This window comes from Electrona antarctica (assembly GCF_951216825.1).
Source record: "Electrona antarctica genome assembly, chromosome: 18".
NCBI classification, from domain to species: Eukaryota; Metazoa; Chordata; class Actinopteri; order Myctophiformes; family Myctophidae; genus Electrona; species Electrona antarctica.
Genome location: NC_136799.1, coordinates 5,634,800 through 5,659,304, shown reverse-complemented (window position 1 = coordinate 5,659,304; position 24,505 = coordinate 5,634,800). Strand labels below are relative to the sequence as shown.

The following is a 24,505-nucleotide window of genomic DNA, read 5'->3' as shown; positions in this document are numbered from 1 at the left end:
TTACATCCTATATTAACATGGTGGTCAGTTGGTCAGAGTTAAACTGATTGCATAGCGTTAAAGGATGACATCCAACAAAAAAGATCACGTCTTCCTGAACATATACTGAATGGCAGCCCTTGTTGGAGGTGGTGGGTCTCCTGTGGTGGAACATGTGCCCCAAGTGGCCCCTCATAGTGCTTGAGAGTAGTTTGGGGTTAATAATGAATTGCATTTTTATAGCGCTTTTCCAAGTGCTCAAAGCCCTTTACAATGGTTCATTCATTCATACATTGGGAGGTGAAGCGGCGAACAGTCGACGCCAGCGTCCTCACTTCCCACATTCACACACCAATGGTGGCAAGCTCACACCGACCGACTCATTGGAGGCAATGTTAATCTGTTTAATTAATGACCTCTACATTATATTATGCTTTAGCTGTTGAAAAATAGCAGATCTACAAGCTCATACAAGCTTGTAGGTCTGCTATTTTTTGAAAAATCGTGAAAATGTAGTGCAAACCTTTGAATATATATTCTTTCAGAGCGAAGTTTTTAACTCAAATCTTTGCTTCTGGGGAGGTCCCTGAAACAACATATTTTGAGATGGGGTCGGCGTCCCTGAAACAACATATTTTGAGATGGGGGTCGGCGGCCAAATACATATAATTCCTTGACATGAAATAGTTTGAGAACCACTGACATAGAAACATCAGGATTTAGAAGGCATTTGTAGAATCGTCCTCAGGTCTAAATGGGTTAAGGAAAGGATTCCAAATAAACCAGCTGGCTTCTTCCTTTCCTTGCACAGTATTTTGGTTCATTGATATGTATTTTTGAGTGGTGCAAACCACTCCAACAACTGGCTTTGTACCCGTGTACCCGTGTTTGTTCGTACCAAAAAAACGAGCATGGTTGCTATGGTTAGCAACCAAAAAAACGAGCATGGTTGCTATGGTTAGTATGTGACGTCACTGACATCACAGATATCACGTCAATAAATGTGTAGTTGCACCACTCAGTTCACACGGGTGTGATTTTTTTACAACTATGTGCTAAAAAAAAACTAAACTAAACTAAAATGTGTGGTTTCCCCCCCCCCCCCCCTCTTGTCCCCAACAGACGGATACACCACTGATGACATCGAGTTCTACTGGCAGATCGGAGTTTCTGGGACGTCCATCACCGGCGTGGAGAACATCGAGCTGCCCCAGTTCTCCATCATGGACTACCGGACGCTCCAGACGAAAGCCGTGTTCGCCACGGGTCAGTGACTCACTTTGTTTCAGACTGAAACACACAATGTTCCACAACTTAACCTTTTTAAGTCACTGACGAAACCTAAATAAAAACTATAAGCTATGATGACTAAAAGAAATATTGACAATTTCATCAACAAATAAAATCTAGAATGGTCTTACTGACAGACAGTCATACTGTCTTTACTTTATTTGTTAATTTTGACGGGACACATAATACATATAAGTGGACATTACAATTAAATGCAATGTAAATACACCAGATTTAGCAAAGATGCTAATTTTCATCCGCAGTACCCACACAAAACATAACAACGAAACGGGAAGACAGTGAAGCACATCACACTTACGACTTGCAAAGCATAAAAACCTACATACGCAAGAAAGTACAAGGTTTAGAGTGCATCTATATGGTTTAGCAGCGTTTATATAGGACAGAATTGTAAGTAAACTAACTTGTGCATAAAGTGCATTATCGCTTTCAAGTAATACAGTCTGTCTGTCTGTCTGTCTGTCTGTCTGTCTGTCTGTCTGTCTGTCTGTCTGTCTGTCTGTCTGTCTGTCTGTCTGTCTGTCTGTCTGTCTGTCTGTCTGTCTGTCTGTCTGCCTGCCTGCCTGCCTGCCTGCCTGCCTGCCTGCCTGCCTGCCTGTCTGCCTGCCTGTCTGTCTGTCTGTCACAGGTTCGTACCCTCGGCTGTCGCTGAGCTTCAAGCTGAAGAGGAACATCGGCTACTTCATCCTGCAGACCTACATGCCGTCCACCCTGATCACCATCCTGTCCTGGGTCTCCTTCTGGATCAACTACGACGCCTCGGCTGCCAGGGTGGCCTTGGGTCTGTCACTCTTTCATGATCTTTAATGAGCCATAATAAGCCATGTTAAAGGGATTGTGACAAAAATATTTAATATTTTATTTAGGTGTTCTGAGCTCAATTGCACCCAAATTTGCCTGTTTTCGGAGGGGCACGGTGGCACAGTCGGTAGTGCTGTCGCCTCACAGCTAGAAGGTCCTGGGTTCGATTCCCGCTAGGGACGCTGTGCTCTCTGCTCCATGTCATCAGTGTCCATACCCGAGGCGGGGTTGGCGAAAGGGCCTTTCTGTGTGGAGTTTGCATGTTCTCCCCGTGTCTACTATAGGGTAGGTACCCTCACAAAAAACATGCTGTAATCCTGGTCTATAAAACTACCTCCCCCTGGCCAGCCGGGGTGCCTGATGGAGGGGAAAGGAACTGGTCGGAATAACGTGTTGCACGTGCTACGTCCGGCCTGGGAAACTCTCCACTTATCAGGTGAAAAGAAGCAGCTTGGACTCCTCATGCATAGAAGGAAGCATGAGGTCAGTCCGCTGCCCCCCCCAGGTTGGCAGAGGAAGTGTAGCGCTCAGGATTACATTAGATAATTGACACTGGGTGAAAAAATGGGTTGCAAAATCGTGGGATAAAATTACCTGTTTTCATTGCAGCTCAAAAAGCTTCAGAACACAGAGAAAATGCCAGGCCACAGAAGATCCACTGAATATTCAAAGTTCAGGTTGTGTGGGTGTAATTGAGGTAATACGACCTAAAGGAAAAACAATAAATAAATGAAAATTAATGTCACGAAACCTTTAATGACGTTTAGAAGTTTTAGAACCATTCCATTAAGGAATGGTTCATAAGTTCACGTTCACTCTCCCATTGGAAATGAATAGACTCCAACATTCTTCCTGTCTCCTAATAATGTGTCCGCCCACCTCACGCAGATACGGGAAGTAAAGAAAAGATACGGGAAGTAAAGCATCCATAGAGTAATAAAAGGATAGAGACTGAACCGGAGCGATAGCTCCTTCCTGGACTACAATTCCCATAATGCTTTGGTGCACTGCTCCTCCTTGTGGATAGGGGGAGGGCTGTCTTACTGAGACAACATGTAGTCCAGGAAGTAAGTGAGCCCAGTGTCCATGACATCATGGACACTGCGAAAATCCAAAATATCTAAAACCTTCTAAACGTTGCCCCTGTAATGAGTCTCCTATATGTGAAATGGGATGGTGCTGTGTGTGTGTGTGTGTGTGTGTGTGTGTGTGTGTGTGTGTGTGTGTGTGTGTGTGTGTGTGTGTGTGTGTGTGTGTGTGTGTGTGTGTGTGCGCGCGCGTGTGTGCGTGTGCGTGTGCGTGTGCGTGTGCGTGCGCGCGCGTGCGTGTGCTACTGTATAAACCTGTTACAAGCCTCAAACCTAATCATAATGCCACGTGTCCTAAAACGTGTCTACCTAATTCTAAATTCCGTCTCCTTGTCGTACATTAGCCTCAAGTCATACACAGTTTTGTGTTACAGCAGCATCTGTTTTATTTATTTCTTGCGTTGGAATTGCAGGGAAGAATGACAGTCTGGCTGTGTTTACATGGCCAGATATATTCCACTTGTTCTGGCTGTGTTTACATGGCCAGATACATTCCACTTGTTCTGGCTGTGTTTACATGGCCAGATACATTCCACTTGTGTTCAGAATGACTGCTCATTGAAAATAAACATGCTCACGTAAAATCTAAACTCAATTGGAATAGAATATTCCATTCCGGTTTGGAGGGGTCGGGTGTGGTATACTGTATGTATATACCGCTTGACCTTATTCCGAACGCTACTGAGAGTTTGGAATACAAGCATTATTGTCTGTAGTGCTGTTAGACTAAAGCACAATGCTTTGGTCATGTAAACGAGTGAGGAATGACTAACAAGTTATAGTTTTATTCAGGTTCCATGTAAACAGTTGGGTATGAATCTCTCTCTCTCTCTTTTTTTTTATCCCACAATTTTGCAACCCATTTCTTTCACCCAGTGTCAATTAGCAAAAGCGCTAGACTCTCTCTACCAACCTGGGGAGAGCAACGGACTGACCTCATGCTTCCTTCTATGCATGACGAGTCCAAGCAGCTTCTTTTCACCTGACAGGGGGGGAGTTTCCCCGGTTGGACGTAGCGCATGGTAGGAACATGTTATTCCAATCAGTTCCTTTCCCCCTCCATCAGGTGCCCCGGCAGGCCAGGGGGAGGCAGTATAGAGACTAGGATTACTGCATGTTTTTTGTGAGGGTATGAATCTCTGTTTGGAATGAATTCATTCTAAATGAATAAATATTAACACAGCCAGTGAAAACAGCATATAGAGACTATAGATTATATAGACTGAGCTCATCTGAATGGAGATGCGGTGGTGATGTGGTCTCTGCTCATGTGGAGCACAATCACCCTCAAATGAAGACCTTTTTTTTTGCAAAGCTGCACTGCTCTTTATGATGCATTCGTGTGCACGATGCATGCATTAGGAGGCAGTGAACAATGCATTTTGTCCACAAGTCCATGCTGTATTGATGTGGTATACCAGGGCATAGGAGAGACAACAGGCATTTTACACTCTTCATCAATGCAGTGACATTTGGCCTCCATATGACCCCTCGCCTCTCAGCACATCCTCACTGCTGGGTGGAATCCTTGTCTGTCAATAAACTTTCCTTTAGAGTTGTGTGGGCGTCCCCATCAGTGCCCACACCCTAGGTGAGGTTGGTGAAAGGGTCTTTCTTTGTGGAGTTTGCATACTCTCCCCGTGTCGCCTAGGGTAGGGTTGTAATTTACATAGCATTTTATGTAGACAGAAGGACTAAAAAATATCGCAAGGATAATATGGCAGTGTGGGTTGACTCCTGGCCAGGCACCTCCTACGTCTCACCAGGTCCACTCCTGCTCTCACCAGGTGCAGCCAGGACCTGTGCGTTGCACCAGATTCCCAGCACCAGACACTTCATTGGGGGGGGGGGTGGATTCTGCAGGCTCCACCGGCAGGGAAACGGTGGTGCCGCAGGCTCCACTTGCGGCTTGAATGGCCCTCCTAAAGGCCTCACGTGGGTTTTTTGGGCTTCCTCCTCACGGTGGACACAGGCTGGGGCGCTAACCCAAACTGCTCAACCAGGTCCTGTCTACATTCCGGCTGTTAACCATCTCTCGGGTGGTCACCAGACTATTCCCGGTTGTCACATAGCACTCTACTCTATAGTGTATACTCATAGCTTTGCTGTACTGTTTTTCTACTGTTAGACTGATGTTAGGTTCTTAGCTTGCTTATGATTCTTGATGACTACTTCTGTGTATTTGATGTATTACCTATAGGTCTCTATACTGCCTCCCCCTGGCCCGGAACTGGTTGGAATAAGTGTTCATTCCATGCGCTCCATGTCCAACTGGGGAAGCTCCCCACCTGTCAGGTGAAGAGAAGCGGCTTGGACTCCTCATGCATTGAAGGAAGCATGAGGTCAGTCCGTTGCTCTCCCCAGGTTGGCAGAGGGAGTGTATCGCCCCAGGATTACATTAGACAATTGACACTGGGATAAAAAAAAATGGGTTACAAGAATCATGGGATAAAAATAAAAGAATATGGAGATACAAGGTTTCAGCATAGAGTGCACATAGCAGGGTAAAAAGATGCAGCCTGTTCATCTCTCTAAAAGTCCTAACCTCTGGGGAGATAATGGCCAGACAGACAGAGATCTGCCTACGTGCTATTACTGGCAGATAGCAATCTGACCGTCAACAGCGCTCACCGCAAAGAGCATCATTCACTTAATTAAAAAGGTGCCTGCTATACCTGTGTGCTCTGCACTGCTACAAGCTTCTCTCTCTCTTTCTCCCTCTCTCTCTCTCTCTCTCTCTCTCTCTCTCATCCTGCTACCTGTGTGCTCTGCACTGCTACAAGCTTCTCTCTCTCTTTCTCCCTCTCTCTCTCTCTCTCTCTCTCTCTCTCTCTCTCTCTCTCTCTCATCCTGCTACCTGTGTGCTCTGCACTGCTACAAGCTTCTCTCTCTCTCATATCCGGCTCCCCTCTACGTAGAGAGAGAGAGAGAGAGAGAGAGAGATTTTACAATTTAAGGCTCATTTATAGTCTGGATTTTCGGTGGTGAGGTGACCACTGCTCCGGTGGTGAGGTGACCACCGGAGCTGAAATAACGTTGAGCGGTGGTGAGTAAAAACAGAGAGAAGGGCTGGGGCGGTGGCGGTGGTTTGCTCTTCACCGCGGATCGTGACGTCATGTTGTAGTTCGGTGGTCACCTCACCACCGAAAATCCAGACTATGAATAACGCTTTAGGCATTTAGCAGACGCTGTTAAGGTCAACCACACCAATGCAACTTGGTTTGGGCTTTAATCCAGAGCGATTTACCTTGAGGGTAATTCGTGATGGGAAATAAATCGGCGATAAATTGGCGAACACATCGGTATCGGCCGATATTGGCCTTAAACCAATATATCAGTAATCTGTATCGGTAAAATAATATATCGGTTTTAGCAGGTATTGTATTTTATAATAATTATGTTGAAAAATAAAATTTAAAAAAGTCTGAAAAAGCCTTCTATGTTGGGATATGAGCCAACATAATAACGGTGCATTCCTACTTTTGGAATAAAAAGGCATTGCTTTTTTTCAAATTCAGTGTTTATAAGGTTTTTTCCAGAACGGCCAAAATTATTATATATTTTTTAATACAGAATGAGATCATATCGACATCGGTTATATCAATTATCGGCCATAACAGCAATTAATTATATCCGATATCGATATCGCCCAAAATGTCTCATCGGTACATCCCTAAAGGTAATATAAGGCAAACCCATAGAAATAGTCATCAAGAATTATAAACAAGCTACGAATCTAATATATGTCTGACGGAGAGGGAGGGAGAGAGAGAGAGAGAGAGAGAGAGAGAGAGAGAGGAGAGAGAGAGAGAGAGGGAGAGAGAGAGAGAGAGAGAGAGAGAGAGAGAGAGGGAGAGAGAGAGAGAGGGAGAGAGAGAGAGAGAGAGAGAGAGAGAGAGAGAGAGAGGGAGAGGGAGAGGGAAGTAAACGGAAATATTGATCAGGACAAAAGTTGCTGATGAATTTGCAAAGATGAAACTGTATGCAGTGATGATGTTGCTCTCTTGTCTTGCACCCATTTGCTGAAATGGCAACACACACACACACACACACACACACACACACACACACACACACACACACACACACACACACACACACACTGAAGCTCTGCTTTAGTTGTACTGCTGCAGCTGCTGTGCTGGGAGGTACTGCCTGGTAGTCATTGGGTTATCATTATTGGAATGTAGACCACTGCTACTCTTAGAGAATATATATATATAATAATAGAGACGTCACCGAGAGGAAACACTGATGCGAAAAATACATGATGGCCGAAACTGGGTACTGCAGCTCGAGTCGGTATTTGGGCCAATCACATGAACGCGCCGAGGCGGCCAAGCCAATACCGAACAACAGCGACGCTCGTTCATGACTCGCTCGCAGTGCACGCACACACGGTACTCGTTCATGACTCGCTCGCAGTGCACGCACACACACGGTACTCGTTCATGACTCGCTCGCAGTGCACGCACACACACGGTACTCGTTCATGACTCGCTCGCAGTGCACGCACACACATGGTACTCGTTCATGACTCGCTCGCAGTGCACGCACACAGTACTCGTTCATGTATTTGGCCCAAATGCATCCCACAATGCAGTCTGTTCCATTCCCGGGAAGAAGGGGCCCTGCTGGGTGAGCAACTCAATTCAAGTGGATGGGAGGAGAAATCCGGTGACGTCTCTATTATATATAACTCTATGACTTTACTGCAATGCACTGCAACTTAATATACTTTACTGCAATGCACTGCAACTTAATATACTTTACTGCAATGCACTGCAACTTAATATACTTTACTGCAATGCACGGCAACTTAATATACTTTACTGCAATGCACGGCAACTTAATATACTTTACCGCAATGCACTGCAACTTAGTGCGCTTTACCGCAATGCACTGCAACTTAATATACTTTACCGCAATGCACTGCAACTTAGTGCGCTTTACCGCAACGCACTGCAACCACAATTCACTGTACCATACCGCACTGCAAGTACAATGCAATGTACCACATCCGCACTGCAAACACACTACAAACACAATGCAATGTACCGCAATGCGATACAACTAGGCATGTCCCGATACCGATACTTGTATCGGAATGCCCTCCGATATGCCCTTATTTGGTCATATCGGAATCGGCAAGTACGCCCCGCACCAATCCGATACCACATTTTATTTAATCACGTGATGCGCGCAGCACGGTGAGACGGGGCCGCCGGTATTGAAAACGCGCATCTCCAGCCTAGGTGTGAACGGCTTTGCCGACGTGCGAATGGGGGACAATTTAAAACAAAGGCGGCTTGCTGTAGTTTGCGACAAGGGCTGCCAAGTAGACTATCTTTTGTTGTTTTTCTTGTTTTTCTCCCCCTCTCTTCGAAGTTAGACTGGACAAATAAACTCTAAACTGACTGACTGGGCCACGGTGGGCTGACGCTCATTGTAACTTGCGAATCTTGCGATACCTTTGCATCATGTCTGCACCGAGTCGAAACAACACGGGAGCCGTCAGCTCCTAGCCTGGCGCGGCCAGACTCATAGCGAGGAGGAAGCGTAGTTATAATATCTCCCGCAGATCGATTGAATAGTTTCACATAATACGTGACGTATTCCAATATGCATCAGTGCATGCAACTTCTCAATCTATCGTTGCTGAAAAGGCAGAGCTACAAGATCACAACGCAGTGCAACCAGACGCGGTGTGAGCTTGTAGACTGGCTATTTTTGGTGCGTGACACCGCCGATGATGTATACATTACGCATTTAAAGTGACGGTACACAATTAACAGTTCCCTCTGTCTTTTAGAAAGGTACTGTATAAGTAGTAGCCCTAGTAAAATGTAGTGCAAAGGGATGCCTTGGTTGGTTAAAATAAAGTTAAAATAAAGAGAATATTATTAAAATATAATAAGCATATATATAATATGCATTGTGTGTGTGTGTGTGTGTGTGTGTGTGTGTGTGTGTGTGTGTGTGTGTGTGTGTGTGTGTGTGTGTGTGTGTGTGTGTGTGTGTGTGTGTGTGTGTGTGTGTGTGTGTGTGTGTGTGTGTGTGTGTGTGTGTGTGTGTGTGTGTGTGTGTGTGTGCGCTTGCAAAGTGGAACATCACCAGGGCTAAACTTCACGTTATTCTATGTGATAACGCAACCAACATGAGTACATGTACTTTACACTTTTTAAAAAAAAGCACTGGTATCGGTATCGGTATCGGTATCGGCTAACACAGAAATTGTTGGATCGGAATCGGATCGGAAACGAAAAAAGGGTATCGGGACATCCCTAGATACAACACAATGCACTGTATCGCAATGCCACACAATGCACTGCAGTGCACTGCACCACACAACACACCGCAACGCACTGCACCACACCGCAACACAACCCCCCTGCAAACGCAATGCAATGGAGACACGGTGTATGGCTTATAGAGTGATGTCTTACAGAGAGCTGAGAAAACGGTCTCAAAGGAGCCAATTCTTTGTGCTGTGAGATTTTCACACGTATCCCAGAATTCCTAGCTGAAAAAAGGTGGGGGGTCTGAGGGGACAGGTAAAGACTTCATAATTTGTCCCAGTGTGCATTGTTCTCAAAAAGAGAGGGGAGGGGTCAAATGAGGGACATCATGTCAAATGAGGGAAGAGGGGTTTCCTTTAAATTAAAACAATCTATGCCAACCACAAGATATCTCATGTTTAGCTATTAAACCCTGCTGTGCCAAACACGAGAACACAAGATTTGAGAAGAGTATTAATCCAGAATTAATAATATTATTCTTTACCACATTTTACCAAATAATCGCGGGGTCTTCTTCACTGCCTTTGTCGTGCATTCTGTTGGCCCTGCAGGGCGCCAGACTCCAGGCACTGGCGGCGGGATGTAATCGGTTAACTCCAACTAAAACTCCAGGCCTGACAGCGTGTCGCGGGTTCAAGTCCCGATCCCGACGACCTTTGCTGAGTGCCCCCCCCCCCATCTTTCTCCCCCCTTCCTGTCAAACTGCTGTAATCTATCAATAAAGACAAAAAGCCCCCAAAAATATATTTTTTGGCGTTTTTGGCTTTTCTGCCTTTATTGATAGTATCAAGTGAAGACTGACAGGAAAGAGGGGGAGTGAGAAAGGGGAGAGACAATTTTTAAAAAATTGCAGACCTACAAGCTCATAGCGCGGCACTCGGTGCCGCGCTATGAGCTTGTAGATCTGCTATTTTTCAATAGCTTGAAATAGCTACAGTGGATTTTATTATTTATTATTTTTGATTTTATTTATTTGTAAAAAGGCCATTTCACATAAGTAAGTGGAGCCAAAGTAGGCATTTGAGTGCACAAGACACAATCAGGGGATACTTCTCTCTGCTCACAAGTGAACAAAAAAGTCCTGCGTTCTAGCTCTGTCCTCCAGTGGATAGTCAGTTACTAGTTCAGAAATCTCCATTTCATCCAAAGTTAATTAATGCAAACACAAATCCTGATTGAACGCCTAGCATCGCTGGGGCCCCGTCTGTTGTCATTGATAGGATTTTATGAAGAGGAATCTTGTCCTCAATGCTCCTCATGCACGTAATCCTTGAATGCATTGTACACATCCTCACCCCGGGTCCTTTTTTTCAACAGAATAAGGACGAGAAAGTCCTCTTTGGTGGTAAAATCAGGGGAAAACACAATTAGCTGGGCGGTGTCCGTGACATATCAGTGTACTCGTCAAACTGAAGTGAAAAGTATTCACATTTTGACAAGTCTTTGAATACGTTTGTATCAATGCTTTGAATTCCTCCTTGTTTTTATGGTTAGAAAACAAGCAGTCCACCGTGACATTCAGCAATTCTTTAACCATGTCCCCGTCCGTAAATGGTTCCTTGCGCTGAGGCAAAACATGGCTAAGTCGGAAGGATGCATGCTCCCAATTCCTGGTGGAAATGATTATTGATGATTAGGATTTCTTTCCGCCAGATCTTCCATAGTCAGAGTAGAGTAGTCACTGCATGCTTGCCTGTGTAGGTATAGTAGTGCGTGAGAGGCTGTTTAGCTCTGTGGGTTTTTATACTGTTCTGTTCTGATATGCATGACTATTATGCACAAGTTGTGCATAATAGTCAATCAAACGAACTCCGCATGGCCCAACACATGTCTGGGGCCATCACTGCTGAGCTATTCTAAATGCACGTTCTGTGTATTCAAATCAAATCAAATCAAATCAAGCACGTTTTAAAACAACCAAGGTTGACCAAAGTGCTGTACAGATCAGTGGGGGAAAAAAACATAGACAGGCAAGAGAACACAGAATGTAAACGAGAAAACACAATCAGAAATGTTGACAAAATATAAGCATGAAAGGTTAAAATAAGCAAAACAAAAAAGAGCTAAGATAAAGCAAAACCTAAAATGGACTCAAGAGGGAGTGAAAGCCAGGGAGAAAAGATGAGTCTTAAGGTGAGATTTAAAAACATTAATGGATGGGGCAGATCGAATATAAAGAGGCAAGCTCTTCCAGAGCCTAGGAGCCGACGCCGCGAAAGAGCGTGCGCCCCTAGTGCTCTTTTGATAGTGATGGACTGGCTGCCTGTCAGTCTGACACCCGCTCACTCCGGGATCTACTTGAATGGCTCGCGCGAGCTACTGGTAGCTCGCGAACCCCTGGTTGGTTACCCCTGAGCTACAGTATATAACATAATAAATGGTAAATGGTAAATGGTGCATTTATATAGCGCCTTTATCCAAGGCGCTTTACATAGATTGTGCATTACATTCACCCATTCACACACACATTCATACACCGATTGCAGCGGAAGCCATGCAAGGTACCAACCAGCACATCGGGAGCAATTTGGGGTTCAGTGTCTTGCCCAAGGACACTTCGACATGTAGACAGGAGGAGCCGGGATTCGAACCGCCGACCCATGGATCATTGGACGACCTGCTCTACCTCCTGAGCCACAGCCGTGGCTCACCAAAAACACCACCAGAAACACCAAAAGGGGTTCCCTCCTGAAATAGATGTAGCCACTAGATGTAGGCTATAGTGGAGTTTCAGTGCATGTACTCTGTTACCTCTCACCTAGGCCACCAGCACCACTCTGCACACTCTGCATCACAAATCCCCGCGCCGTAGCACATATGTGGCGAAGCAGCGGGGATGTACGCTGACCATTAGTCTCCGTTCGTTCCACAGCCGAGGCAATGGAGTGCACCGGGCTGGGAGCGAGCCCCCGGGAGCAGCTTGAATTACTGAGGTGAAAGAGAGAGGCATATCAAGTCAATGGTCCGTCCTTTGCAGTATTTATAATAGCCATTAGTCTCCTGTTACTGGGGCTCTGCTGTCTCTGTGAGGACAGTTTTCCCTTTTTTTTTTTCCTGGATTTTTGTCCAGAAGGAATTAAAAATGAATGAAGGAAATTAATCGAAAGAGTTCTTTTCCAGGACATCACATCATATCCAGGGATGTGAGCATTTTGTGAGTGATGCAGCAATGCGATTATTTTTAGTCAAATCATTTCCAGATAAACAGAACGCGTCATTGTTTTAGAAGTAGGGAGGGTTTCCCATGGTGGGTGCCAATCCGGGGGCGCCGCGGGGTGTATCTTAATAATATTTGGAATTGACCAATAGTAGGCCTACTTGCACATTTTATACAAGTTTTAAACAATCAAGTGATTGAAATCACAAAAACAAAGGGAGTGAGAGTGTGTTCTATTGTGTATTCTTTTGAATGGCATCATAATAATAGGAATAGTAATAATAATCATTATAATGATACAATAGTTATAGTAGGGCCTGTTACCAGCTAATCTCCGGCACCGTTAATCCGGGGCGATGCCACATTTTGCACACACACTTCCTGGATGCCAACGATGAACCTCTGCCCCATATTTTCCAGAATGGCCTGTTATAGCGCCACCAGGAGGCCGACTTTTGTAAAACATATTACTCCCCCCCACCCCCCCCCCCCCCGAGCCCAAAAGCTTTGCAAAGCACTGTGAAATCTTGTACAGCATAGCGACTCCTTCCGGTGTGTGTGTGTGTGCGTGCGTGCGTGCGTGCGTGCGTGCGTGCGTGCGTGCGTGCGTGCGTGCGTGCGTGCGTGTGTGTGTGTGTGTGTGTGTGTGTGTGTGTGTGTGTGTGTGTGTGTGTGTGTGTGTGTGTGTGTGTGTGCGTGCGTGCGCCCTCGCTCAACCTTGATATACTGTAGTGTAGGAAATCCAACTGTATTGAAAGCTCTGAGTCAGAAATCAAGCCAAGTCCTACACGGAGCAGCTGTATTTGGAACAGCCAGGCGTCGTGAGGCCAGATGTCTGTTGGTACAAATGAGTGTTTGCAACGTGTGTTCATCATCATGTCACACCTTGGAGTGGCTGGAGGTCTGAACTCGCTGCAGCTGCTGAAACCCACTGTCCATGTTGTCCAATTAGACTATATGACGAAATGTGTTTGTCCGTCGACCACTGGTGAGAACTAAATAAAAAACGAAGCTATGAGGACTAAAACATTGTGACTAAATATACACTGACAAATAAGAACTAGACTCCAACGTTCAAGTCATTTTTATATTTGGTTGGTTGCGTGTGGCGTGGGGGGTGTCACGCTCCCATCTTGTAGATGTGTTGTTATGTTCGGCCTGCAGCTAAGTGTAAATCAGGCATTATGATGCCATCGTGGCCTGCCAAAAGGCATTACGTTTCTTAAGTTTTTTTTACTACATCCCACGATTTTTTCACCCAGTGTCAATTATCGAATGTAATCCTGGGCGCTACACTTCCTCTGCCAACCTGGGGAGGGCAGCGGACTGACTTCATGTTTCCTTCTATGCATGAGGAGTCCAAGCTGATCTTTTCACCTGACAAGGGGGGGGGGGGGATTTTCCCCGGCCGGACGTAGCGTGTGGAAGGAATACGTTATTGCGACCAGTTCCTTTCCCCTCCATCAGACGCCCCGGCTGGCCAGGGGGAGGTATAGTTTAGAGACCAGGATTACTGCATGTTACTGACAAAAGGCATTCTGTAGTCCAAGTCCAACCAAATCAAACCTGATTCGTACTTTGCTGGGGACCCGTGTGTGTGTGTGTGTGTGTGTGTGTGTGTGTGTGTGTGTGTGTGTGTGTGTGTGTGTGAGTGTGTGTGTGTGTGCGCGCGTGCGTGCAGCCTACAGTCGCTTCTTTTGGGCGTGTTTACGTAGACCTAGCTGCTTGTTGCAAAATCGCGGCAAACGACACTGACCTTGACGTCTGCGGCGTGCTTTGTCGTTTTTTTGTTTTGGTTCACACAGGCATCACCACGGTGCTCACCATGACGACCATCAACACCCACCTGAGGGAGACGCTGCCCAAGATCCCGTACGTCAAGGCCATCGACATCTACCTGATGGGCTGCTTCGTGTTCGTCTTCCTGGCGCTGCTGGAGTATGCCTTCGTCAACTACATCTTCTTCGGCCGAGGGCCTCAGCTGCAGAAGAAGGTGGCCGAGAAGCAGGCCAAAAGCAGCAACGAGAACAAGAGGGCGATGGAAGGCAACAAAGTACAGGTGGGTGACATGGGCACAAGAGGGCGCTGGAGGGCACCACAGTACAGGTGGGTGACATGGGCACAAGATGGCTGGAGGGCAACACAGTACAGGTGGGTGACATGGGCACAAGATGGCTGGAGGGCAACACAGTACAGGTGGGTGACATGGGCACAAGATGGCTGGAGGGCAACACAGTACAGGTGGGTGACATGGGCACAAGAGGGCGCTGGAGGGCAACAAAGTACAGGTGGGTGACGCGGGCAGTGTTGTTTTTTTTTAAATATTTTTGGGGCTTTTTTTTATAGTGTTGGATAGTGTACACACACTGTACACTATGACTATAGTATGGTGACAGGAAATGGGGAGAGAGATGGGGGGGGGGGTCATGTTTTTGGTCATAGTCTCTTGAATAGTTTTCATTTAGTTTTAGTCAAATTTTATAGTCACCTGGAATGCTTTAGTGTTAGTCTAGTTTTAGTCGACTAAATATCATAAGATTATGGTCGACTAAATCTACAGTCGATTCTGTTAAGTTTACTGATAGGTGGCGCCCTTACTCTATCTGTTATGTACTGTGTTGTATTGTATGCTGTGTCAAGGTTTACGCACAGGACGTGACGTCATTACGTTCTCTCTGAGAGCGCCAGAATATGCTGGACGCTGGAATGAAAACAACAGCCAGATACTGTATGATACAAATACAATATGCCGGTAGGCTAATGATAGTAAAAGGACTTGCTTATTCTCTATCACGCATTGACGCTGTGCATCACAAAGCTTGACAGATTCCGTCGTAATGACTCATTTTGCACTTACTGAAAATAGCTGATCTACAAGCTCACAATGCGTCGTGCTGCGACGCATTGTGAGCTTGTAGATCTGCTATTTACAGCCAACTGTATTCCGCCTACCCTTTTACAAAACAAATAAAAGGAGAACCATGCAGTCCAAATAGAGCAAAGTATAGAGGCACTAGAGCAGAAGGCCCGGGCGCTCACCCGTGGTACGGAGCTTTGGTCCCGGGGGGGGGATCGGGAAGGAGAAGGTGTTGGAAGAGCAGAGGGTTTGTGTGGTGAGGAATTCTTTGAGGTGTGGGGGTTGGGTGGGGGGGGGGGTATATCCGTGGATGCACTGATGTGTCAGAAGGCCGGTTATAGATCTTGTATTTAGTCCTGAGGGAGACTACGGGGAGCCAGTGAAGTGAAAGGAGGAGGAGGAGGATGGGTCGTATATATATTTTTTCCGCACTCTCATCAGAATCGTATAGCGGCGCTGTTTTGAATGTACTGATGAAGCCTCTGGAGGCTCTTGCTATGGGATCCCGGTGAGTAGTGTGTGCACTGCAGTAATCCAGCCTGGAGGAGACGAAGGCGTTTTCCAGCATCTGACAGGGTGGGGTGTGGGACGGACCAACAAGCTCACTGTGGACGCAATACATTGTGAGCTTGTTGGTCGGCTATTCCCAGCAAACTACGAATCGAGCTATCAGCAGTGGTTTTCAACCCTTTTTCAGATCAAGGACCAATATTTATTGGGCTTTTAAGCCACAGACCACCATGCCATTTACCCTCTTGGACACAATTCCATGCTGTATCGATGTTGGTACCATAGGAGAGACAACAGGCAAATGTTGATCAAACTAACAATTTCTTCTGCATTCTCTAATTGTGTAGACTTTAAATTAAAAGTAATGCAGATGTTTAACAATACTTTTGCTCCTGAGAGTGTAATTTTACACTCTCAAGAGGGATCTGATAAGGGTCCATTTGGTTAACCAACTCTCCATCATTTAGCTTGGGACCACCTGGGACCCCTTCAAGGACCACTGGTGGTGCCCGGACCACTGGTTGAGAACCACTGAGCTACAGTATACACTCCATCGCGGTTCCATGTGTTTTGTCCGACGTACTAACAGTCCTACAGTCATGAGTCCGACACCCTACCAAAAACCCAAACCCTAAACCTAACTTCACATGAAGCCACGAGTTAGTTTTAACCTAGACTGGAACTCACCCATGCTTTCTATGGCATTGGCAGCTCCCGGCAGGATCCGCCGGGAGAAACTAGACGCAGCTGCAGGACATGAGACTAATTAATTAGGGGAACATAGAGAGGAGTGTCTGTGCAGACGATCAGTAATCAGCAGAGAGAGAGCGACGTTTGGGCTACTGTATGCCGAATTGAAGTGGACTCGGCCCCAGCCTTTTTTTTTCTCCCTGGAAATAAAAGTGCCTGGGTTTCCGAGGGTAGTTTTAACCTGCCACGGGTTAGTTGTAACCTGCCGTGCATGTAAGGAGCCACGGGTGAGTTTTAACCCGCAGCATGCATGGGTTAGTTGTAACCGGTAGCGCATGTCGAGAGCGACGGTGTTGTCGAACTAATGTCTGTTAGTATGTCTACAAACATATGCACCCACTCCATCGCACCACGGTGGTGTATGCCAACAAAACTTGATCGTCAAGGTAACACGTTATAGCTTGTCGCTACCTTGTCATGTTACCTTATGAAACGATATGAATGCAAATGCATACACTTTTATTGTAGAGTAGAGTAGGAGTTTTAAACTTGGTCAGCAGTTGAACACGTGATCATTTACAATTCACACTCGCTAGAAGATTACAGCTTCCTCATTCAGAAGCAGCAATTAGGCTTTGACCGATAGTTCCTGCCCGTTTGGCTTTCACTGAAATCAAAACCCGCTCCATCCCCAAATCAAAATCAAATCACGTTTATTTATAAAGCACATTTAAAAATAATTTTCATTGTACCAACGTGCTGTACAGAACATCTCATCAACATGACAAGAACAGACAGTAGGAGCACAACAACATACAGACTAGTCAGAATAGAGAGTAGTCTTGCCAAGCCATGAGGCCCAGCATAGGGCAGCAGCCTATGTCCTGTTTCTGTAGCCATGAGGCCCATATAGGGCAGGAGCCTGTCTCCTGTTTCTGTAGCCATGAGGCCCATAGGGCAGCAGCCTATGTCCTGTTTCTGTAGCCATGAGGCCCATAGGGCAGGAGCCTATCTCCTGTTTCTGTAGCCATGAGGCCCATAGGGCAGCAGCCTATGTCCTGTTTCTGTAGCGTGAGGCCCAGCATAGGGCAGCAGCCTATGTCCTGTTTCTGTAGCCATGAGGCCCAGCATAGGGCAGCAGCCTATGTCCTGTTTCTGTAGCCATGAGGCCCATAGGGCAGGAGCCTATCTCCTGTTTCTGTAGCGTGAGGCCCAGCATAGGGCAGCAGCCTATGTCCTGTTTCTGTAGCCATGAGGCCCATAGGGCAGGAGCCTGTCTCCTGTTTCTGTAGCCATGAGGCCCATAGGGCAGGAGCCTATCTCCTGTTTCTGTAGCCATGAGGCCCATAGGGCAGGAGCCTATCTCCTGTTTCTGTAGCCATGAGGCCCATAGGGCAGGAGCCTATCTCCTGTTTCTGTAGCCATGAGGCCCATAGGGCAGGAGCCTATCTCCTGTTTCTGTAGCCATGAGGCCCATAGGGCAGGAGCCTATCTCCTGTTTCTGTAGCCATGAGGCCCATAGGGCAGGAGCCTGTCTCCTGTTTCTGTAGCCATGAGGCCCATAGGGCAGGAGCCTATCTCCTGTTTCTGTAGCCATGAGGCCCATAGGGCAGGAGCCTATCTCCTGTTTCTGTAGCCATGAGGCCCATAGGGCAGGAGCCTATCTCCTGTTTCTGTAGCCATGAGGCCCAAGGGCAGGAGCCTATCTCCTGTTTCTGTAGCCATGAGGCCCATAGGGCAGGAGCCTGTCTCCTGTTTCTGTAGCCATGAGGCCCATAGGGCAGGAGCCTATCTCCTGTTTCTGTAGCCATGAGGCCCATAGGGCAGGAGCCTATCTCCTGTTTCTGTAGCCATGAGGCCCATAGGGCAGGAGCCTATCTCCTGTTTCTGTAGCCATGAGGCCCATAGGGCAGGAGCCTATCTCCTGTTTCTGTAGCCATGAGGCCCATAGGGCAGGAGCCTATCTCCTGTTTCTGTAGCCATGAGGCCCATAGGGCAGCAGCCTGTCTCCTGTTTCTGTAGCCATGAGGCCCATAGGGCAGCAGCCTGTCTCCTGTTTCTGTAGCCATGAGGCCCATAGGGCAGCAGCCTGTCTCCTGTTTCTGTAGCCATGAGGCCCATAGGGCAGCAGCCTGTCTCCTGTTTCTGTAGCCATGAGGCCCATAGGGCAGCAGCCTGTCTCCTGTTTCTGTAGCCATGAGGCCCATAGGGCAGGAGCCTGTCTCCTGTTTCTGTAGCCATGAGGCCCATATGGCAGCAGCCTGTCTCCTGTTTCTGTAGCCATGAGGCCCATAGGGCAGGAGCCTATCTCCTGTTTCTGTAGCCATGAGGCCCATAGGGCAGCAGCCTGTCTCCTGTTTCTGTAGCCATGAGGCCCATAGGGCAGCAGCCTGTCTCCTGTTTCTGTAGCCATGAGGCCCATAGGGCAGCAGCCTGTCTCCTGTTTCTGTAGCCATGAGGCCCATAGGGCAGGAGCCTATCTCCTGTTTCTGTAGCCATGAGGCCCATAGGGCAGGAGCCTGTCTCCTGTTTCTGTAGCGTGAGGCCCATAGGGCAGGAGCCTATCTCCTGTTTCTGTAGTCATGAGGCCCATATGGCAGGAGCCTATCTCCTGTTTCTGTAGCCATGAGGCCCACAGGGCAGGAGCCTATCTCCTGTTTCTGTAGCCATGAGGCCCACAGGGCAGGAGCCTATCTCCTGTTTCTGTAGCCATGAGGCCCACAGGGCAGGAGCCTATCTCCTGTTTCTGTAGCCATGAGGCCCATAGGGCAGGAGCCTATCTCCTGTTTCTGTAGCCATGAGGCATAGGGCAGGAGCCTATCTCCTGTTTCTGTAGCCATGAGGCCCACAGGGCAGGAGCCTATCTCCTGTTTCTGTAGCCATGAGGCCTACAGGGCAGGAGCCTGTCTCCTGTTTCTGTAGCCATGAGGCCCACAGGGCAGGAGCCTATCTCCTGTTTCTGTAGCCATGAGGCCCATAGGGCAGGAGCCTATCTCCTGTTTCTGTAGCCATGAGGCCCATAGGGCAGGAGCCTATCTCCTGTTTCTGTAGCCATGAGGCCCATAGGGCAGGAGCCTATCTCCTGTTTCTGTAGCCATGAGGCCCATAGGGCAGGAGCCTATCTCCTGTTTCTGTAGCCATGAGGCCCATAGGGCAGGAGCCTATCTCCTGTTTCTGTAGCCATGAGGCCCATAGGGCAGGAGCCTATCTCCTGTTTCTGTAGCCATGAGGCCCATAGGGCAGTAGCCTATCTCCTGTTTCTGTAGCCATGAGGCCCATAGGGCAGGAGCCTATCTCCTGTTTCTGTAGCCATGAGGCCCATAGGGCAGGAGCCTATCTCCTGTTTCTGTAGCCATGAGGCCCATAGGGCAGGAGCCTATATCCTGTTTCTGTAGCCATGAGGCCCATAGGGCAGGAGCCTATCTCCTGTTTCTGTAGCCATGAGGCCCATAGGGCAGGAGCCTATCTCCTGTTTCTGTAGCCATGAGGCCCATAGGGCAGGAGCCTATCTCCTGTTTCTGTAGCCATGAGGCCCATAGGGCAGGAGCCTATCTCCTGTTTCTGTAGCCATGAGGCCCATATGGCAGGAGCCTGTCTCCTGTTTCTGTAGCCATGAGGCCCATAGGGCAGGAGCCTGTCTCCTGTTTCTGTAGCCATGAGGCCCATAGGGCAGGAGCCTGTCTCCTGTTTCTGTAGCCATGAGGCCCATAGGGCAGGAGCCTGTCTCCTGTTTCTGTAGCCATGAGGCCCATAGGGCAGCAGCCTGTCTCCTGTTTCTGTAGCCATGAGGCCCATAGGGCAGGAGCCTGTCTCCTGTTTCTGTAGCCATGAGGCCCATAGGGCAGCAGCCTGTCTCCTGTTTCTGTAGCCATGAGGCCCATAGGGCAGGAGCCTGTCTCCTGTTTCTGTAGCCATGAGGCCCATAGGGCAGGAGCCTGTCTCCTGTTTCTGTAGCCATGAGGCCCATAGGGCAGGAGCCTATCTCCTGTTTCTGTAGCCATGAGGCCCACAGGGCAGGAGCCTGTCTCCTGTTTCTGTAGCCATGAGGCCCATAGGGCAGGAGCCTGTCTCCTGTTTCTGTAGCCATGAGGCCCATAGGGCAGGAGCCTGTCTCCTGTTTCTGTAGCCATGAGGCCCATAGGGCAGGAGCCTGTCTCCTGTTTCTGTAGCCATGAGGCCCATAGGGCAGGAGCCTGTCTCCTGTTTCTGTAGCCATGAGGCCCATAGGGCAGGAGCCTGTCTCCTGTTTCTGTAGCCATGAGGCCCATAGGGCAGGAGCCTGTCTCCTGTTTCTGTAGCCATGAGGCCCATAGGGCAGGAGCCTGTCTCCTGTTTCTGTAGCCATGAGGCCCATAGGGCAGGAGCCTATCTCCTGTTTCTGTAGGGCAGGAGCCTATCTCCTGTTTCTGTAGGGCAGGAGCCTATCTCCTGTTTCTGTAGCGTGAGGCAGCTTGATGTACCAGTACAGTAAACCCTCTGGACATGACGCTAGCATGTCGCAGGGAGTCTTCGGTATGACCCGGCCGGGGATTGAACCCCGACCTCCCATGCAGTCTCAGGGCGGACACTCTAACCACAAGGGGAAAGCTGGGAATAGAGCGCCGAAGTCCTGACGTCACTTGCTCATCCCCATGGTTCACGGAAGTAATTTCTCTATGGGGAATAACATGGGGTCCTCTTACAATCGTCTCATACTGTATAAGCATTGTGGACCAAAAATAAACAAACTGTCACGGCGCTATTGTCAGGGAGGTGTCTCTGTATCGTTCACTCAGTCACTCATATATGATACAGTCTGTTTCTAGCGAAAATCTAACTATTCAGTAGCAGACTAGCAGTAATAGCGTTTTCTCTCGGTCAGTTGATTCTTCATATCCATATGAGTGAAACGGCCGGGATGCTCTGTAGAGAGGAATATTTGGAATGGAGTGGAGGTGAAAGAAGCTTGACTTAACTACTGCATTTATACCTCCCAACTCTCGCAGGTGGACGCCCACGGCAACATCCTCCTGACCAACCTGACCAACGAGATGGGCGGCGCGGACATGATGGGGGGCGTGCTGAACGACCCGCGCGCCACCATGTTCTCCTACGACAGCGCCAGCATACAGTACCGCAAGCCCATGACCAGCCGGGACCTGTACGGCCGGCCGGCCCTGGACCGGCCCCTCGGCGGCGGCGGCGGTGGCGGCGGAGGCCAGAAGAAGAGCCGCCTGCGGCGGAGGGCCTCGCAGCTCAAGGTCAAGATCCCCGACCTCATGGATGTCAACGCCATAGACAAGTGGTCTCGCGTCGTCTTCCCCATCGCCTTCTCCTTCTTCAACCTGGTCTATTGGCTCTACTACGTCAATTAGGGAGGGCGGGCGGGTTTGGTCGTCGACAGCTGGGCGCCACTGCGCGCGTTTAGCGCCGGCGGCGCTGGCACTTTATTTTAGCTAGCTAGATTCTTGTACAGAGGAAGGGCGAGAGGGAGGGCGAGTCCTATTCAGCCCTGACCCCGTTTGTAATACATTTGGCTGTGAGGAGGAGAGGAGCTGCAGATGTCTTTTCAATGTAAATACAATTTAATATACAATATATAAATGTATATAAATATATAAATATATATATATATATATAAAAGAGAAGTATAATTTAATAAATTCTCTCACTTTTTGCTGTATTCATCCATACAAACGTAGGAATAGAGGAGAGAAAAAAAAAAGTAATGAATTTAAGGCGCGCTTCAGAGGGCGTGGACTTGCATTTATAGGTCTGGAACTTTGTGCCAAATGAACTTTAGAGACTAAAATGATTAACGTAGTTTTAGGCAACGATGATATTTAATTTACCCCAATTCTTTTCCCTCATTTTATCTCACTTCTTTGCATGCAGATCGAACACAACTTTTATTTGCTTCTAACGATTCAAAAACGACGCTGAAGAGAGCGAGAAACAGAGGGGGGTCGACGGGGGGGAAAAAGAAAGGTGGTTTATTTTTCACTTGGCTTCAAACGGATGCCGTGTTGTTGTTTTTTCAAACGGATGCCGTTGTTGTTTTTTCCTCCAGCAGTTGCTGCCTGGCTGCCAAATGAAATGTCACCATGCGGGCGGTCGGTTGCTGCCTGGCTGCCAAATGAAATGTCACCATGCGGGCGGTCGGCGATGATTGAACGGGAAAGAGTTTTTTGGTTGAAATCCGTCAAACGTAAAACGTGGTATTGTCCTCCCTCCCTTGGGTTGAGCTCAGTGCTATAATGTGTTAAGTTATACCTCGTTGTTGGTGTGTTGAAACCCCCTCCTGTTGACTATGGCTAAGAAGTCTTCTGTAACTTGGAGAGCACAAGGCTCCGTCGCTCCTCTCTCGTATGACATGATGATTTTGTTAGTTTTCAAGCTGCGTGCATGTTAACAGCCAGCTTTTTGCACTGTAGAACAAAGCCTGTTTTCTTTACTTTCTATGAAAAAAATAATAATAATACAACGCATCGCAGGGCTCTATCAAAAACCACTCTGTATTATAATCATTCTACTGTATGCTTTAGGGCTCTATCAAAAACCACTCTGTATTATAATCATTCTACTGTATGCTTTTGAACAATCATTGCATTTTAAGGTAAGTACAGGAACTTGGGTGTTTAAATTGGAAACCTCGACGAATCTCGCAGAAAATTCAAAATTTGTATCTTTGACGATATTCTCACAGTGTCTGTGAGCATGTAAAATGTAATTTTCTTTAAAAGAAATCAGGTAAAGAATGACTTATGATGTCACCACGCTTTCAAAACCACATTAAAAAAAAAGAAACAAGCAAAAAACCAACTCATTCAAGCCTTGATAACACAAGCCTACGTGTGTTTTGGTGAAGTCTCCCCGGCACTCCACCGTAAAGGGAGATTTATATTCGGTTGTGTGCCGACGCCACGTGCCGAAAATAGTCTGTCTGCCAGTAGACTGACTACAGTCTGCCAGCAAGCTCAAACCGACACGTTTTGAGCTTGTATAGATCTGCAATTTCTTTCACCATACAACAAAGTTTTGTTGGTATGATGCCCAAATTGGGGGATCCCAGGGTGAAAGGGGTTAATGAATGTATGGTTGCTGATGGGCGGGCGTGGGAATGAGATGCACTCAGCGGCCATATACAAATGTTCAGAGCTGAGAAAATCTATAGGCTGGGAAAATCTAGCCTGCTTCGCTGCGTTCCGTCAATTGTTTTGTCACTATACGCTACTCTGTCTGGAAGGTCTCCAAGGTAGGCGGGACGTGTAAACGGGAGAAAAACGACCCGTGGCTTCTGATTGGTCTGTGGTGCGGGTTGCAACTAAACTCACCCACACAGCCGTCATTTTCATTTGTACTACTGAATCTGACATAGTGGACGACTCAGGACGAATCAGAATGAGTGTTTACTTTTTAGCGTAGTTTTTACTCGAGTCTCACAGTGAGAAGCACGGGCAGAGTGGCGCTTGGCTGATGACGTATCAGCAGCAACAACAACATGGCTACGTAACAGGTGACGTTGTGAAATGCATTACGAGTCAACAGCCTGCTGGCCAGACTGAGTATAGCGGAGTGACAAAACAGTTCACGGAACGCAGCCAGCGAAGCAGGCCGGAACCCAGGTTAGAGAAAATCTGCATAAGATAACTGAATGGGAGGTTAAACACGAACACGGACGCTATAGGGGTGGCTATTGTGGTCATCCCCTGGCTGGGACGCCAGATGACGCCCCCTACTGGCTACTTCTGGTGCGCGACGCCGCACACAACTAAGTAAGACTCGGGTATAAGACCTTTGTGAAGCCGTCTTTGACTTTGACATCTGTATTCAT

At 47.6% G+C, this 24,505-nt stretch overlaps 1 protein-coding gene across 1 annotated transcript in view; it reads left to right on the top strand.

Moving 5' to 3' along the window:
• Positions 1–22,046, top strand: part of gabrb1 (gamma-aminobutyric acid type A receptor subunit beta1) — a gene marked incomplete at its 3' end in the record, with an annotated part of 98,259 nt that extends 76,213 nt beyond the window's left edge. The window contains exons 3-6 of the mRNA XM_079527831.1: positions 1,102–1,245; positions 1,919–2,071; positions 14,441–14,694; positions 21,678–22,046. Coding sequence (XP_079383957.1) covers positions 1,102–1,245; positions 1,919–2,071; positions 14,441–14,694; positions 21,678–22,046 — 920 coding nt within the window. The remainder of the gene's footprint in view (positions 1–1,101; positions 1,246–1,918; positions 2,072–14,440; positions 14,695–21,677) is intronic.
• Between the last annotated feature and the right edge of the window lie 2,459 nt (positions 22,047–24,505).